The sequence below is a fragment of the Podarcis muralis genome, chromosome 11 (assembly GCF_964188315.1).
Source record: "Podarcis muralis chromosome 11, rPodMur119.hap1.1, whole genome shotgun sequence".
Taxonomy (NCBI): domain Eukaryota; kingdom Metazoa; phylum Chordata; class Lepidosauria; order Squamata; family Lacertidae; genus Podarcis; species Podarcis muralis.
The window spans coordinates 23,338,296-23,355,963 of NC_135665.1; the positions used below are offsets into that span (position 1 = coordinate 23,338,296).

Below are 17,668 nucleotides of genomic sequence, written 5' to 3' on the forward strand. Positions count from 1 at the left end.
AGAGAGGCAAAGCAAACTGCGGCATGCACAGTAGTGTCTATTTAAGGGGCAGTTTTATTTCAAGTGCTTTGGTTACCAAATACAACTTGCCTTGCAAGGAAATTAAATTTAATGAGATAATTTACTATAATTGCATAAATGGAATATTTGAAGAGTAATTGATTATACAACTGCTTTAATATATAAAGTTGTTCCTATATGTAAAAACATTTTGGTAGTAACTTCTTATGATATTTACTGCCATACCATGGCATCACTGAAAGTGCAACCCTCAGAATACATAGGAATTTCTGAGATTTTCCTTTGGATATTTGTCCTGTCTGTGGCATTAAGATTTATTTTAGTGCACTCATATCCATAAGTTCAAGGGATGCGGGTGGCGCTGTGGGTTAAACCACAGAGCCCAGGACTTGCCGATCAGAAGGTTGGCGGTTCGAATCCCCATGATGGGGTGAGCTCCCATTGCTCGGTCCCTGCTCCTGCCAACCTAACAGTTCAAAAGCACGTCAAAGTGCAAGTAGTTAAATAGGTACCATTCCGGCAGTAAGGTAAACGGCGTTTCCGTGCGCTGCTCTGGTTCGCCAGAAGCAGCTTAGTCATGCTGGCCACATGACCTGGAAACTGTACGCCGTCTCCCTCGGCCAATAAAGCGAGATGAGTGCAGCAACCCCAGAGTCGGCCATGACTGGACCTAATGGTCAGTGGTTCCTTTACCTTACCTTTACCTTTTATCCATAAGTTAAATAGGACCCTGTGCAGTCTTTCTGAACACTGAATCTCAAATAAATATAGTTGCTCTTCCTTTTTAAAAAAATAAAGCTCTGTGGTTGAAATAGCAAATGAAATGAGTATATATATTTTGTTTGTTTATGTAGTTGCCTTGCTGCTGCTTATAATTTTTTTCATTCCTTGTTGTTTGCTTCCAGGTTACCATTAAGAATATTGAACGAGAGCTCATCTGCCCAGCATGCAAGGAGTTATTTACCCATCCACTTATACTCCCTTGTCAACATAGTATCTGCCACAAATGCGTAAAAGAAATTCTCTACTTTACGCTTGAAGATTCGTTCAATGATGCTGCCTCAGAGACCTCCAATCAAAGTAGCCCTCGCAACCGAATGCATTCCCCTAGCTTGGATAGAATTGACAGGGTTAATAGATCAGGTATGTAAAGGTAACGCTAATTTATTTGGAACAAGCCAAATCTTTTTTGTTTTAATTGTAACATTCCTTAGTGTTCTATAGGTAGTTCTTATTATTGTCAAGATGTATTAATATTATTATTAGATTTGCAGTGAAGTGGGCTGGATCACACATGTAGTGGTGGCTGGTTCCTAAAGGAACAGAAGGCAGGGAGACCAAAAGTAATGAAGCCAAGGCCAATGACAGGCAGAGCCAACTATTTCAAATTTTGTCCCCATCCTCCTCCCTGCTGAAATTTACAAAAACATTGCTGTGACTAAGGAGGAGGACTGGTTGTAGGTAAGAAGACAGGCAGGTAGAGACTGACTGGCGCAGTTCCCCATTTGCCCTAATAAACCAGAGCCCATTGTATATTTCTAGTAGTATTGCAATTGGGTTTACATTCCCTATAATTGACTTTGCTAAGCATATATTTTGTGTTTGCGCTGATTTAATTTCTAGACCCTTTATAGCACCTCTAAATCCATCTTACTGGAAATAAGCCCTGCTCACCAGTTATTCGAAAAAGGAGTGTTTAGGATCATGGCTTTAATCTCCCACTCATTTCTATGCTCCGCTATATCTGGTTTGCCGTGTGATGTTGGAATTGTTCACAAAGCCAACTAAAATTGCCAGATAGGTTTTAGACATGTACTGGGCAAGATAATTTGTCCAACTACCATTTATCTATTAATGGTATTGCCTGCTTTGATTTGCAACAGTTCTTCAGGATCTGAGGGAGAGGTCTTTCCCATCACCTGCTATCTGATCCTTTTAACTGGAGATTTCCCAGGGATCTTGCAGTAGTGTTCTTCCTTGTACTTTTGGTAGTTGTAGTCCTGACACACCGGAAACTAAATTTTACTAGTATTGTTACTGGGGTAGATGCCATAACTCGAATACCTTGTGTTTTCAAAAGGGCTTATATGACTGTTTGCATATGTTAAACTTTTACTTAATAAATCTATATGTGCTGCTGCTGTTATAAAGTGCCTAAGTAGGGCTATGAACTATTGGCTAATTAACTGGTTCAGGGTTTGTGTTTGGATATAGAGTTATGAATAATCTCCTTATGGTAAGTAAGTTTGAGGTTACATTGATTGTCTAAGACAATTATAATTAACCAATAATAAATGCTTCAGAATGTAACAGTTATCTTCTGTAATTTTAAAGAAACAAGAACTGTATTAAAATAAACCCTCACCTTTTAATTAGAGATATTGACAACTTGATATTAATAGACATGATAAGATGAAATCAAGCTCTCTCCCCGCAATGCCTCCTAACAATTGTGCAGCCTGATCTGGTCCTTGTTTACTCAGAAGTAAGTCCCCTCAAACACAGTGGAACTTACACGCAAGTAAGTGTGCATGCAGTTACATTTTTCTGTTCTGCAGTGGGAAGAAGGGCACCTGACCCATTATTTTAAGTATACCATAGTAAACCAGCTTCTAAAAACAATTTTCTGTTCATTGTTTACAGCCTCACAGAGGAGGTCTCTTGGGTGCAGAGGTAGAAATGCTTCACTTTTGTATGGCAGTAGTTAGTATTTGGCTCTTGTAATAAATATGTTTGCCTATACTTCTCTTAGACATCAGTGGTCAAGTCCAAGCTTAGTGGGTGGATAAAGGTAATATTGTTGAGGAACCATTACTCTCATCTTTGTGGAACAGATATGAAGGTCAACTGGATTCAAGAGTGCAACTTGGTAGCTCTTATTGCATAATCTAAAAGAATCAATACAAATAAAAGAATATCCTTTAGGAATAGTATAACCACAATGCAATTCTCTGTGTTTCTACTGAGGAGTAAGTCCCATTGAATTTAATGGAGTTTACTGCTGGATAAATGGTATAGTATTGCAGCCCCATTGGCAAGGTCACACTTAGATTGCTGGCTAAACTTGAAATAGTATTATTGTTTGTTGGACAAACTCTGCTTAATCTTAACTATTTTTAGTGTACACAAGCCAACTTAAAGGGTGGAATTCAGCATAGCACTAAGAAAATCATTCCATAAGAATGGAATCGATTTCCGCTTGCCCAGTGCAATGTCCTCCGCCAGCATGCTATACTGGGGCTTCTCCCAACCCTCCTGAGCAGATTTGGGGAGGGTGCAGGGGGAGCTTGTTGCACTAACTCCACCTTCTCCACAAGAGGTCTGGAGGGTGGCAACAGGAGAACAGGCATTTTCTGCTGTAGCTCTCTGTGGAATGCTCCCCCCTGGGAGGCTCATCTGACACCTGTGTTACATATCTGTAGGCTAACAGTTTTTCTCCAAACAAGAGAATTGCTTGTTCTTCAGTCTCCCCTTAACATTAAAAACTGTCATAAGTACCGTATTTTTCCGTGTATAAGATGATGTTTTTTGCTAAAAAAAAATCAGGCAAAAATTGGGTGTCGTCTTATACACGGATAGTGAATGCAGAGGGGGGACGTGCGATTAATGGTAGCAGCAAACAGGAGATTGGCAGCTGCAATTGGGTGGGTGATTGGTGGCTGCGGAAAGGCCTGCTGTCGATTGGATGTGGCTGTGGCAAGTGGGCGGGTGGGCTGTTGGTGGCGGTGAGCAGGCAGACAGTTGGCGGCTGCGGCGAGGTGTACAATCGGCAGAAGTGACCCCCCCCCCCAGCTAAACAACTTAATTTCTTAATTTTGGGTTAAAAAAACCAGGGGTTGTCTTATACATGGGGGCATCTTATACACAGAAAAATACGGTACTTTCTACTTCACTGATATCCCATGTTGTGTTTGAAAATACAGATTACAAAATATTTGACTTACCGATACATATATATTCTCCTTTTAAAGTGCATTTTGTGAGGATGAATGCATTCCAGAGTGACATGAATGGACCTGAAAAAGGGTTCCAATGCTAAATCGATTAGTAAAATTTATTAACCTTCAAGGAAAATGACATTGCCATAATGTAAATAAAGGTTTCTCAAAGTTTGATTCCTAAACTGTCAGTGAATACCCGCGTATCCTTAAGGGAAATATTTTATCTGAGGAGAGCAAGCATTCATTTTTGAACTTGAATCCAGCTGACCTTAAAACATAGTTTTGTTTCAAAATACACCCTGGAAATTTACTTTTTATTCTTCATTATGCTGGTGATATTGCTTATTAAAAAATGTAGGTTGAATTAAAAGATGTATTATCCCTTTTCTAGTTCTTCTGGCTTTTGCTGTAGGAAATCATACTTTTAAACAGTGAGAATGTTTTTTCTTAAGAAAAAAACACACCCACACACAAACCTTTTGTGGGGACAGGAAGGCTCTGTTATTCACGTGAAACTCATTGCATATGTGTAAAAGAGCATGAATTGCAGCTATTAATACTACCCTTGCCTTGCATGTGGGAAGAAGATTAAAGTAGGTGGTAGTAAGGACCTATTTGCAGCAAAAAAAATTTTTTTGGGTCAAATTCTGCATTTATATTTGCATGGAGGAAAAAGTGGGCAGAGTACAGTTATTGCAATATTTCCCCCCTGTGTTTAAAATATGTACATAGTACTTTTCTAATCAAATTTCCAAAGCAATTTACAGCAAAATTAATTATAAAACAATAACAAAATTGGCGAAACAAAACCCTGTAAAAAGTGATTTAAAATCATATAAAGCAGAGCAAGGCAATAAAAGTAGTAGTCACTCAAACTTTGGAAAATAAAAAGGTCTTAGCTTGTTGCCTAATGATAAAATATTTGTTGCCAGCCAAATCTGCCTGCAAGAAGGGATGACGTTTGAAAACTTTCTCCCTGGTTGCTACTTACTTAACCCCTTGAAGGTTGGTGCACCTGAGGATATCTAACACAGTAGCAGTACTCATAAATTTTAGACAGGTACATACAGATGAAAACAGTCTTTCAAGTACTCTATAAAGATCCCAATATGACATGGAATGCCTAAGTTAAAAATAGGGCTGCTGTGTTCTGAACCAGTTGAAGTTTCTGAACTCTCATCAACCAGATATGAAAAAAGTTTAGCCTTGTTTTGGACTATAACTTGCATAAAGGTAAAGGGACCCCTGACCATTAGGTCCAGTCGTGACCGACTCTGGGGTTGCGGTGCTCATCTCACTTTATTGGCCAAGGGAGCCGGCGTACAGCTTCCGGATCATCATCATCATCATCATCATTTATTATTTATACCCTGCCCATCTGGCTGGGCTTCCCCAGCTACTCTGGGCAGCTTCCAAAAAAATATTAAAATACTGTAATACATCAAACATTAAAAGCTTCCCTAAACAGGGAAACGTGGCCACCATGACTAAGCCGCTTCTGGCGAACCAGAGCAGCGCACGGAAACGCCGTTTACCTTCCCGCAGGAGTGGTACCTATTTATCTACTTGCACTTTGACGTGCTTTCGAACTGCTAGGTTGGCAGGAGCAGGGACCGAGCAAAGGGAGCTCACCCCATCACGGGGATTCAAACCGCTGACCTTCTGATCAGCAAGTCCTAGGCTCTGTGGTTTAATTGGCCATGCTGCCAGGAGCTGATGGGAGTTGTAGTCCAAAGCACCTGGAGGGCATGACATTGGCTAGTCCTGGTCTGCAACAAAAGTCATGTGATACTTAAAGAAAAATGTACCCGTTTGTTATGGCATAAGGATTTGAGGATAAAAGCCCACTTTGCCATTAAGGTGTCACAGACGCTTCTGTTTTTGGATATGAAATATGATTGAAGGCAAATAAGGCAAATATAACATGAGCAGTGCATATTAATACTAAATTTTACCACCTGAATCATATCATGTTCTCAAAAGCAAATAACGAAGCAGAGGAAGCTACTAAAAGTGGAGGATTCCCAATTCTGGTGCTTTCCCCCAGTTTTTTTAAATGGGCTCTTTTGCAGCTGTGTGAACCAGAGTAAAATGCTATGTAAAAGTTTTGTCTAAGCAAAGATAAATAGACTACATGAAAAGGGATGGAACATCTTAGATCTTTTATATTTACGAATCATCAGCATGGTGTCACCAGTATGTATGTAAAAGCATGCCTTCATTATCATGCTTCTCCTTATTTTTAATTAATTGATATGAAGACCACATAACTGTGTTATCTAACTCTATATTTTAGCCTGAAACTATAGGGTTCACACCTGCCAGCACTTCAGAAGCATGCTACTGGCTAAGCATTTAAGATTGCCTTGTTTAAACTTGACCACTGCATCGCAGTTATTATTATTTTTTAAATTGGATTCTGTTTTTTTTACATTTGCCTGCTTAATTGCCATTTTAAATAGTCAATAGTTTGAATATAAGTGATATTAGTTGCCTGCCGTACTAGCCAACATATGACTGCTGCTTTTAATTGCATGTTGCATGTTACATTCTTTTTTTACTTTAAAGGTCTTGAGTTATTCAGTGTCTGCAATTAATATACTGCATGTATGCCTTTTTTGTAGGGCATGTGGCTTTTGAGATTAAACTTGTTTAGTGTACGGGCATGCTTTAGGGTTCCGTGATCAAATTATAATGCACTCATCACTATAACTGCATATTTTTCTATGAATCTAAGGGTAGACATCTTTCCCTGGAGTGCGGTTTTGGATGAGCTGCTTTCACCTCTTTACCATCGATAATTCACATAAAGCGGGTTTGAGTTCTGAAGTGTACCTACAGCTAATAGAAAATATTGTTTTGAGCAGTACCTTTCTACTAAAACATATTTCATATGGCCAATTCTCTGTTATAGGGTTGGATCCAGATTTCTCTTTTTGTGTCAGGGACGAAGGAGTCCTCAAGATAAAGCCTAATGTTCTTAAAGTACAGCTTTAGAACTAGGAAAAAGTTATATTGGCTTATACTCTACATACTTTAACCAACTAATTTGGAGGTAGCCACTTTGTGTATGCGTAGGGGTGACAGTATGTTTCCTGTATATAGGGTTGCTGCAGAGTCACAGAAGCCAATCCTGAATTTTATTTACTTTTACTATTTATTTTTTACAATTTATATACCACTTTTATTTAAAGTAACGTCTAAGCAGTTTGCAACCTAGATTTAAGACATCTTAAATAAAAAAACTAACTCCAAAAATACCAGAGAATTTACACATTATAGAAGACACAATTAACTGAACAGAGTGTCGTCTTTAGCATAGAACTCAGCCGCAAAATACAAAGAAAAGTGCATATTGTAAAACATAGTAAATGCTAAATAAAGTATTTTCTAAACATCAGCAGATAGATTGCATCTGAAAATAAATATAATGTCCAATAATGATATTTAGGCAAAAGAAAAATCAACTCATACTTCCCAACCACCATACGCCAAATCAGTTAAACGATTAAACAAACCAATCCCATCAAATTCCCAGCCCCATGGAATCTAAATGCAGTTTTGTCCAGCTTCCTTGCAGGATCAATGGTCTTGCATCAAACACATAAACACTCGAATTCACGATTCTAGCACATCCTTAGTCTGCACTGCACACCGCAACCACTGCCATAATTCACTCTTGCATCCCAGAAGCGGTAGCAGCAGTCAACTTTTAGCCCTATGATAACAGCAATGTGTCTCCTGAACCCAATGTAGTATCACTTTCATTTTCAGTTGGCTGAATCACATGATTTTTGTATAAAGTTGTATCTTGTTTTTGAGAAATGGCTCCTCGTTTTTGAGAGATGGCTCCTATGCAGAAGAAGCAGAATTGCAAAACATCTGCACTCTTCTCAGCACCTCAGCTTGCTTTGGAGAAAGATTCTTATGCAGAAATGCTCTATATCTGAGAAATATTTCCTGCCAAGTTTTGACATCCCAAGACTCCAAATTTCATGGTTTAAGAAAATAGAGCCCTTACGATTAAAGAATGGCTAGCTAATTTTTGGAAACTGGTAGAAATGTATAAACTCAGCGAGTTGGTTTGACTGCGTGATGGAAGACAAAAGAGGAATTATTTTAAAAATGAATGGATCCTGTTGATTGAATATATGAAAAATAGATATAATATGGATATTGAAAAATATAATAGCATCTATATGGTAAGAATACATTGTCAAAACTGTATTGATTATTGACTATGATTGTGGATTTGTATATATGCTGAGTTGGTATTTATTTTTAATGTGAAATAGTGGTTTTTGTTTTTTTTTTATATATCTTGAGATTTTTATAAATGTTTGGAAAAAGAAAAATAGAACTTAAGTGCTATGGGAAAAGCATAGAGAATGAAAAATAGGAATCCACAGGGCTTTTGGTGTCCGACAACTTCCTGATTTATTTTCATAGTATACATCATTAATTTTAATATTAATTTATATTCTTCTATTCTCCTAGCCCCCCCCCCCCAAATCCAAATTCTTTGAAAGCCTTGATCTTGGAAACAAATTGTTTGAAAAGTGTGAAAGTTGATGACACTTATATAAATCTGCTTATAGAATTTAGATGTTTGTAATGTGTGTTGGAAAAAGTCAGGGTTTTCTCTTTGCATAGAGAACATGTGTCAAGAGCTTAATACTGAAGACGGCTCTGTTCCAAGTCACTATTATTATTGCCGAGCCAGAATGTAGTCATGAAAGCGACATATGAATATTTCTCACTCATGTATAAAAGTCTATTCTCAGTTGAGGTGACTAAGACATCCAGTAATGTGGATTAATTCTAGGAAGGCGGGGAACACATGACAAGCATTTGGGCCAGCCATGAAACCCTAAGCTCACCCCTCAGTTGGTTCCCTGCCTTGACCCAGAACCCATTTTCCTTGCTGCTCCTTTCTCTCTCAGCACTTAACTATCATCTTTACTCTTTTCTGGTTACCGTCTCATGGCTTGCTCATTTTCCTAGCCTACTTCCATGTTCTTCTCTTCAAAAGGAATAGTTTTTTTTTCTTTTTGCTCTGTTCCTCCTCCTCCTCTTTCCTTCCTCTTCCACAGCTCCTTCAGCCAAGCAATGAACGTGGGCTACAAAGAATATATTAAGTAAATTAAGAGTAGTGATGGAGGAAAGATAAAAGATGCCTACTTCAGCCACGGTGGAGCCACCAGCTGAGATTTTCTTTCATAGATACAGTAGGTATCAAACGTGCCTTTTCCCAGCAGATCCTCAGTGGGCCACAAAAACTTCTGAGGGCCATTTATGGACTACAGGCTTTAGCCTTCTTCGTCTTCCTTATGGACAAATGTTTTGTTCAGTGCCTGAAATAGGCAGCGATTGATGGCCTTGCGTATTAGTTTGTCAGGCAAGCGAAGGAAATGGGATGTCATTAGAGGTGGAAAAATTGTCCTGTTGGTTCTAAACCTTCTACCTCCCCCCAGTAGATACCAGCTGTTCCAAAGCTTTAGGATCCCATCCACACCTATGACGCTTCATGAAGGAGGCATCTCTCCTCTGCCCTCTGGTGGTGCACAGATTTCCAACTTGTACCTGCATGTGATTGTCAAGGCTCTCACAGCACCTCCCTTGGCAGCTCTGAAGGATGATCCATTAAGACTGCTGTCCCCAAAGGTCTCCTTTTCTAATGGCAGTTACCACCACTTGCAAGTTCTTAGATCTGGAAGTTCTTTTGATCAAAGAACATTAAGCATATTTTTCAGATCTTTCAAATGGATCCACTGATGGTTAACTCTGCCTTCCTTAGGGAACAAGAGCTGAACTTGCCTGCAACCCTCTCACCTAATGGAGGGAATTTGGGACTAGCTAGGCATTAGGAGGGGCCTACAAACTTCTATTGAACAAATGCAGCCGATCAGACTTGCTCTTTGTCTCTTTCCACTAAAGGTCATTGGGGGGAAAAATATCTAGTACTGCAGTTGACCAGATGGTGCAAAACATGCATCTTTTTGCCTTACAATTCACAGCACCTCCCAAAACCTCAACATATCATGGTCCCCTCCAGCAGGACAGCATACTCTTTGGCGACATTTTACACTAATGATCCCTACCTAGAAATCTGCTGGGCAGCCCCATGGAAGTCCCCACTGCCTTTACTAAACAGTACATATCTTGGTGGTCATTGTCCCTCAATCTCCAGCTTGTATTGGGTATTCTCCTGTGAACGAGGATTCTGCACCACCTGTTTTTTCTAGGTTCACATTGTGGTTTTGTTTCTTTTTTGGTTTGGACTCTTCTCGGCACTTCTGTCTCAAGCTTTGCTATGAGATGGAACTGGTGGAGAAGCTTAGGGTGACATGGCTGGCCCAAATGTTTGTCACGTATTCCCTGCCTTCCAGGGTGATAGGAATAGGAGAATAGGATAGGAGGAATTAAACCCAGCCAGCATATTGGATGCCTGTTCAACATAACTAGAAAGAACCTTCAAGGTAAGTGTCCGGCCCCTTCCGGAGGCGGCGCGAAACGGCAATGGCGGTCCTCTTCAGCTGCTGAAGAGGGGCTCTGCGGAAAAGGGTCGTGCGCTACGGCACAGCGACGACCCATTCAGAAAATCCACGGGTAGAGTGAGCCCGTGGCCGTGGGATTCGGCGGGTACCAGGAGCTACCTCGGAAACGCAGAAGGGACCCCGTAAGGGGCTCCGGAACGTGGAGGGGGTAGCGGTGCTGTGAATCCATCGCTCTTTCCGCGGAAGTGAAGCCGCGCGGCTGCTGCTGATGAGCGCTGACCTTTCTTCTTTGAACATTTGATTGGAAACAACATACTCGTGAGTAAGAGATTTGAGACTTTATTTGAACAGTAAAATTGTGAATTTCGGCTGAAAGCGGGAGACGCTAAAAAGGAAGTCAGTCTTCCGTCCCTGTTTAAAGTGCTGAGCAAAGTCTTTTTAAAACGGAAGCATGGAAAGGAGTTAAAAAGAACCTGGAATTTACCCTGCAAATTCGGAAACGACTGTCAAAAGTTAAAGACAAATTAAGACTGTATTATAAGTGGTCAGAGTTTGGGTTATCCCTCTCTCCCTTTTGTGGATTATAAATGTTAAGAGACCCAGCTCTCGGGCTGGCTGGATACAAAGTAACATCAGACTGTGGTGACTGTGTATAGGGATACAAAGTTTCAGCGGGCTATTTTGCAAGTTATAAGAAAGGAACTGTTGCAAGCACCTTCGTAAGGATCTTCTATACTCTGCAGTTTAAAGGGAATTTAGAGGGTTCCCCCCCTCTGTTTTGGATTTACCCTACTTGGGAACTTAAAGGAAAATTTCCATCTTTCCTCTCTAACTTCTGGGGTGCTCCCCCTGCTGGATTGTAGAACTATAAGTCTCTGAGAACTGCTGGTTGTTTTGGAATTTTTTTTTCTTTTTTTGTGTCTGGATGTTTACTTTTTGGATTGCCTTTCCCATGGGATTTACAATTTGACCTTGAAACATAGACAGCTGTGGAATGAGTGGTGCAGGAAAAACAAGGGCCGGCAAAAAAGCAAAACAAGCTGAACTATTGCAATTAACTTTGCCTGTGCAGCATCGTAGGTCATCAGTCCCAATTGTGACGGGTCTGCAAGAAGGACAATCTAAACAGCCAGTTTTGGAAGATATGGCTGCAGGAGGGCTAGACCCTATCTCTAAAGAAATATTGGACCAACTGGCAGCTTTAAATAAAAAAGCTGATGAACAAGCGGCTAAATTTGACCAGGTGACAGCTACAATTAATAAATTGACAGACCAAGTTGCTCAAAACACACAGGCGATAGGAAATATTGAAAAGACTTCAACAGAGAGTCGAAAATTAGCCGAGGAAGCAAGTGCAAAAGCAGACCTAAATACAAAAAGGATTGAGGAACTAAGAGGAGAAGTAAGACCACTGAGTAGACAAGTCACTGAACAGCAGGCCTACCTGTCTATGGCGGAGCTGAAAAGCAAAGAAAGCAATCTTAGGCTTAGAAATATCCCAGAATCAGAAAAGGAAGATCTGATCAGCTTTTTGACTGCAGAAATATCCAAGTTCTGGGGTTTGGCAGAAGAGAAGGACTTTAAAATTGTCACCGCCTTTAGACTGGGAAGAGTGGCCAAAAAGGATAAACCAAGAGATTGCTTGGTCATATTGAGATCTAAGCAAGAAAAAGACAATATACTCGGCCTACATTTCAAAAATTCATTGGTGATACAGGGAAAGACAGCAGAAATCTTCAGAGACATACCAAAACAGCTGTTGGACTTAAGAACTACATATAAAGATCTGGCAAGATTACTCAGAAACAACACAATTCCTTACAGGTGGGAATTCCCCCAAGGCCTATCTTTCAACTGGAAAGAGAAGAAGGTAAGAATTAGAACAGCGGAGGAGCAAGAAAAGTTCCTGAACGATCACGGGGAGGACCTTCGGAAAGGAACAGCAGGTACCTGGCCACCCCCCTTGCCTGGTCAAAAAGATCCACCTCCAGGAATAGACAACAAGGGAGACAACCCTATTGGCTGACAAACTGATCCAGGATGTCTCTGCAGCTCTTCAGTTGGAACATTCATGGTGCAAATTCCCCTGAAAAAAGGAAAAGGATTTTTCATATATTGAGGAAAGAACAACTAGACGTCATTTGTCTTCAAGAAACTCATGTGACCAGGCTCCACAGAAGAGTATTAATTAACAAGAGACTAGGCCAAGAATTTATTTCATCAGACAAAGTCAAGAAAAGAGGAGTAGTGATATATGCTAAGGAGAGCCTAGCACCAAAGTTTGTGTTAAAAGATGAACAAGGAAGAATTCTGGCGATTGAAATACAAACACAAGGAGAAAAATTCCTGATAGTAGGAATCTACGCACCGAATGAGGGGAAATCAGAATTCTACAAGAAGCTGCATGAGACAATGCTGGACCATGTTGACTATAATAACATCATTCTGATGGGAGATATGAATGGGGTTGTCTCCACACATATGGACAAGTCACAAAACCAAAACTTGACCAAAGATGGCAGACTACCAAAGACTTTTTTTGAACTTACAGACAATATGGACTTGATTGACATTTGGAGGGTAAAGAACCCTCTAGGTAAAGAGGGAACATTCTTTTCTGAGGCCCACCTATCTTGGACACGAATCGACCAAATCTGGATATCTAGAGGACTGGCACCTAAGACCAAAAAAATTGAAATCTGCCCCAAAACTTGCTCCGACCATAACGCCTTGAAAATGGATTTGAGACTCACACCAGCTGGATCCTTCAGATGGAGAATGAATGACTCTTTGTTTAGAGATCAGGAGATTGTAAAGAAGGCCCAAAAAACGATGAAAGACTTTTTTGAAATAAATTTGAACACTTCGGTGGAAAAGAAAACAATCTGGGACGCAAGTAAAGCTGTTATGAGAGGTTTTCTGATACAACAGAACACTATTAGGAAAAAACTCTGGAATGGTAAAAAGGACAAGATTTTGGAAAAGATAAAGGACGGAGAGAGAAGGTTGAGACTTAACCCAAAATCAAAAGAAGTTTTAAGAGAAATAAAATTCCATCAAGCACAATATGTGAAACTGATAAATCAAGAAGTTGAATGGAAAATTAAACAGATGAGACAAAGATCATTTGAATCGGCAAATAAATGTGGGAAGCTGCTTTCATGGCAGCTGAAAAGGAGACAAAAATTGAACTTTGTTACCAATCTAGAGGTTGAAGGAGAATGTATTCAGAAACCAGAGGAAATTAGAAAGTGTTTCCAGAAATATTTTAAAAAATTGTATACCCAAGGACCCCAAGTGGAGACTGAGATAAATAAATTTTTAAAAAGCTACGGCCTGGAAAAATTAACACAAGATAAACAAACAGCCCTGAACTATAAAATAACACAACAGGAAATTGAAAGTTCCATTCAGAACATGCAATTAGGCAAATCCCCGGGCCCAGATGGACTTACCTCCAAGTATTATAAGACATTGAAGGAATATTTGATTCAACCACTGATGGAGGTATGCAACCAAATTATCGAGGGGAAGGGGGCACCAGAATCGTGGAAAGAGGCATTCATTACTTTGATACCAAAATTGGAATCCGAAAAGACTCAACTTAAGAACTATCGTCCTATCTCACTCCTAAATGTGGATTACAAGATTTTTGCTGATATTTTGGCAAATAGATTGAAAAAAGTTTTAAATGAAGTAATTCATAAAGACCAAGCAGGCTTCCTCCCCGGCAGACATTTGTCTGACAACACTAGGAACATTGTGGATGTCCTGGAACTACTACAGACAAACTTGAATACGAAAGCAGTTTTGATATTCATAGATGCGGAGAAGGCCTTTGACAACATATCTTGGAAATTTATGAAGAAAAATTTGGAAGGGATGGGAGTGGGAAGGGCGTTTCAAAATGGTATTGAAGCAATTTATTCAGAACAAAAAGCTAAATTGATAGTAAATAATGTGGTGACAGAGGAGTTTAAAATTGAAAAAGGAACACGACAGGGGTGCCCCCTATCACCCTTGCTATTTATTTCTGTCCTGGAGGTGTTGCTGAACTTGATTAGGAAGGACCAGCGGGTGGAAGGAATACAGGTCGGAGGAAAACAATATAAACTGAAGGCTTTTGCAGATGATTTGGTTTTGACATTACAGGAGCCAGAACCCAGTACAAAAAGAGCTTTAGAACTAATCTCTGAGTTTGGTCGGGTGGCGGGATTCAAGCTAAATAAACAAAAAACTAAGGTTTTGGTGAAAAACTTGACACCTTTAGAAATAGAGGGGTTTCAGAAGGAAACGGAGCTAAATGTGGTTAAAAAAGTGAAATACCTGGGGGTTAATTTGACTGGGAAAAATTTGAACTTGTTTAAAGATAATTATGAAAAATGTTGGTCTGAAATTAAAAAGGACTTAGAAATCTGGTCAAGATTGAAACTTTCCTTGTTGGGAAGAATTGCAGCAGTTAAGATGAATGTATTGCCAAGAATGCTGTTTTTGTTTCAGGCCCTGCAGATCGTGGACAGGGTGGAGTGTTTCGGAAAGTGGCAGAGGGACATTATGAAGTTTGTCTGGCAGGGCAAAAAGCCCCGAATAAAATTTAAAATATTAACAGATGCAAAGGAAAGAGGGGGATTTGCCCTGCCGGACTTAAGGTTGTATTATGAAGCTGCATCCCTCTGCTGGATGAAAGATTGGTTTTTGCTAGAAAACACTGATGTCCTAGATCTGGAAGGGTTCAACAATGCTTTTGGATGGCATGCATATCTGTGGTACGACAAGGTAAAGTCTCACAAGTTATTTAAAAACCATATTGTCAGGAAATCTTTGTTTATTGTCTGGACTAAATACAAGGACTTACTCGAAAACAAAACTCCGAGGTGGCTGTCACCAATAGAGGCTAAGGCCACAAAAATACTTAATATGGGGGGTGGCTGGGCAAAATACTGTGAAATAATAGAAAAAGTAGGGGACACTTGGAGGTTGCAGAGCTTTGAAATATTGAAAGGAAAGGTGCGAGACTGGTTTCATTATGCCCAAATTTTAGAGATCTTTAAAAAGGACAAAAAAATTGGTTTCCAGGAGGAAAAATCAAAATTAGAGTCAGAATTACTTGAACCTAAGACGAAAGTGCTTTCAAGAATGTATAACTTGTTGCTTAAATGGAATACTCAAGATGAGACAGTTAAATCAGCCATGATAAAATGGGCACAAGATATTGGACACAACATTATGTTTGAAGACTGGGAAAGGTTATGGACCACCGGTATGAAATTTACGGCATGTAGTGCCTTAAAAGAAAATATTATGAAAATGATGTACAGGTGGTACATGACCCCAGTCAAACTTGCAAAGATATATCATTTGTCTGATAATAAATGTTGGAAATGTAAGGAGGCTGAAGGAACATTCTTTCACCTCTGGTGGACATGCCCGAGGGTGAAGGCTTTTTGGGAAATGATTTATAACGAGTTGAAAAAGGTATTTAAGTATACCTTTCATAAGAAACCAGAAGCCTTCCTCCTGGGCATTGTGGGCCAGAGAGTGCTAAAGAAAGATAGAACTTTCTTTTTATATGCAACTACAGCAGCAAGAATCCTTATAGCCAAATACTGGAAAGCACAGGAGTTACCCACACTGGAAGAATGGCACACGCAACTGATGGACTACATGGAATTGGCTGAAATGACCGGCAGAATCCGAGACCAGGGAGAAGAAGCAGTGGAAGAGGACTGGAAAAAATTTAAGGACTATTTACAAAAACATTTTAAGTTATATGAATGTTGAGAATTTGCTAAGTTTTGAGAAAAACAAGCTTCAGTATTGAGATTCGGAAATGATTGAAACTAAGTTATGTTTGAGAAAAGTTTAACTTTTAGAGTAAATAATTAGATGAAAATACAAATACACATGAAACAAGGTTTTAATTTGCTGTTGATTTTTATTGTAAAGAAAGCAGGGATGGAGGATGTGGGGAAGTCCAGTTGATGTTGAAAAAGGATCTGAAAAAGTGAATCTTTTTCTTTTTTGTCTCTTTACTTTGTAAAAAAAAAAAAAAAAAGCTCTTGTTGTGTTATTGACGATGTATTAATGTTGTACTTTGACCCTGGAAAACAAAGCAATAAAAAATATTTAAAAAAAACAAAAAAAAAAAAACAAGGTAAGTGTCCGGTGTTCCTTTTCTCTTTCGTAGTTGCAATTGTTTTTATTATGCTTCAGCCAAGATTTGCAGTTGGGAATGAATTTAAACTTAAGCCTGCTGAGCATGCTGGAAGAGCTAGCCTCATCTTGCTATTCAGGATGTTCTTACAGTTGGGTTTATTTTTTGTTTAGATTTGCAACCTGCCCTGTCTTGCACTCAGCATGTGCTATAGCAATATATTCATCAACTTGTCAAAACAGTAATGGATTATGGTGGGAGACAGTGAGTTACAGAGGATGTTAAGTGAAATTCAGGCTGAGCAAAAATTGAACAGAGACTTGCCATTCCCAGACCTCTCTCCCTTGAATTATAATGTCTCTTCCAGTAAGGTTCTTACTGAACAAAAAAACAACTCCAGCATTTTTCAAGTTGGTCCGAGGATTGTCAAAAGATGAAATATAAAACATTTTGCTCTAGCTTCCATATTATCTTTCTTTTGCAAAGTTGTGCAATTTATTTACAAACATTACTAAGTATGGCAGCCACATGGCATATGCATTAAAGGAAATTTCTAAATAAAGATCTAGTAGCTTATCGTTTATTCACTTGCCAGATCATTTTCCTTATCAACATTGCAACTAAATCAGCTCCTGCCATCTGCACAGGTTGGAAACGCAATTCCTTGACTCCTAAGACAACTACCTTCCCTTGTCCTGGATGCCGGCATGACATAGACCTGGGAGAGCGTGGCATCAATGGCCTATTTCGCAACTTCACTTTGGAAACTATTGTAGAACGATATAGGCAGGCAGCAAGGGCAGCTACAGCCATTATGTGTGATCTCTGTAAACCTCCACCGCAAGAATCCACAAAGAGCTGCATGGATTGTAGTGCAAGTTATTGCAACGAATGCTTCAAAATACATCATCCCTGGGGAACTGTAAAAGCGCAACATGAATATGTGGGACCAACTACGAACTTCAGGCCTAAAGTAAGTGAGTTTGTTTAATGTGTAATAGAACTGGCTTGCCTTTGTGCACATACAATTTGTGTGCTAGCTGTTGCTGCATAAC

The 17,668-nt window shown here is 39.5% G+C and overlaps 1 protein-coding gene across 5 annotated transcripts in view; it reads left to right on the forward strand.

Annotated features, from left to right (window-relative positions):
• TRIM36 (tripartite motif containing 36) overlaps positions 1 to 17,668 on the forward strand; it is a 58,795-nt gene that overhangs the window by 16,455 nt on the left and 24,672 nt on the right. For 3 of the 5 annotated variants that reach the window (XM_028748317.2, XM_028748320.2, XM_028748319.2), the window contains exons 2-4: positions 927 to 1,164; positions 2,665 to 2,694; positions 17,261 to 17,586. In XM_028748317.2, coding sequence (XP_028604150.2) covers positions 927 to 1,164; positions 2,665 to 2,694; positions 17,261 to 17,586 — 594 coding nt within the window. The remainder of the gene's footprint in view (positions 1 to 926; positions 1,165 to 2,664; positions 2,695 to 17,260; positions 17,587 to 17,668) is intronic. The other 2 variants (XM_028748318.2, XM_028748321.2) reach the window with 1 other exon arrangement.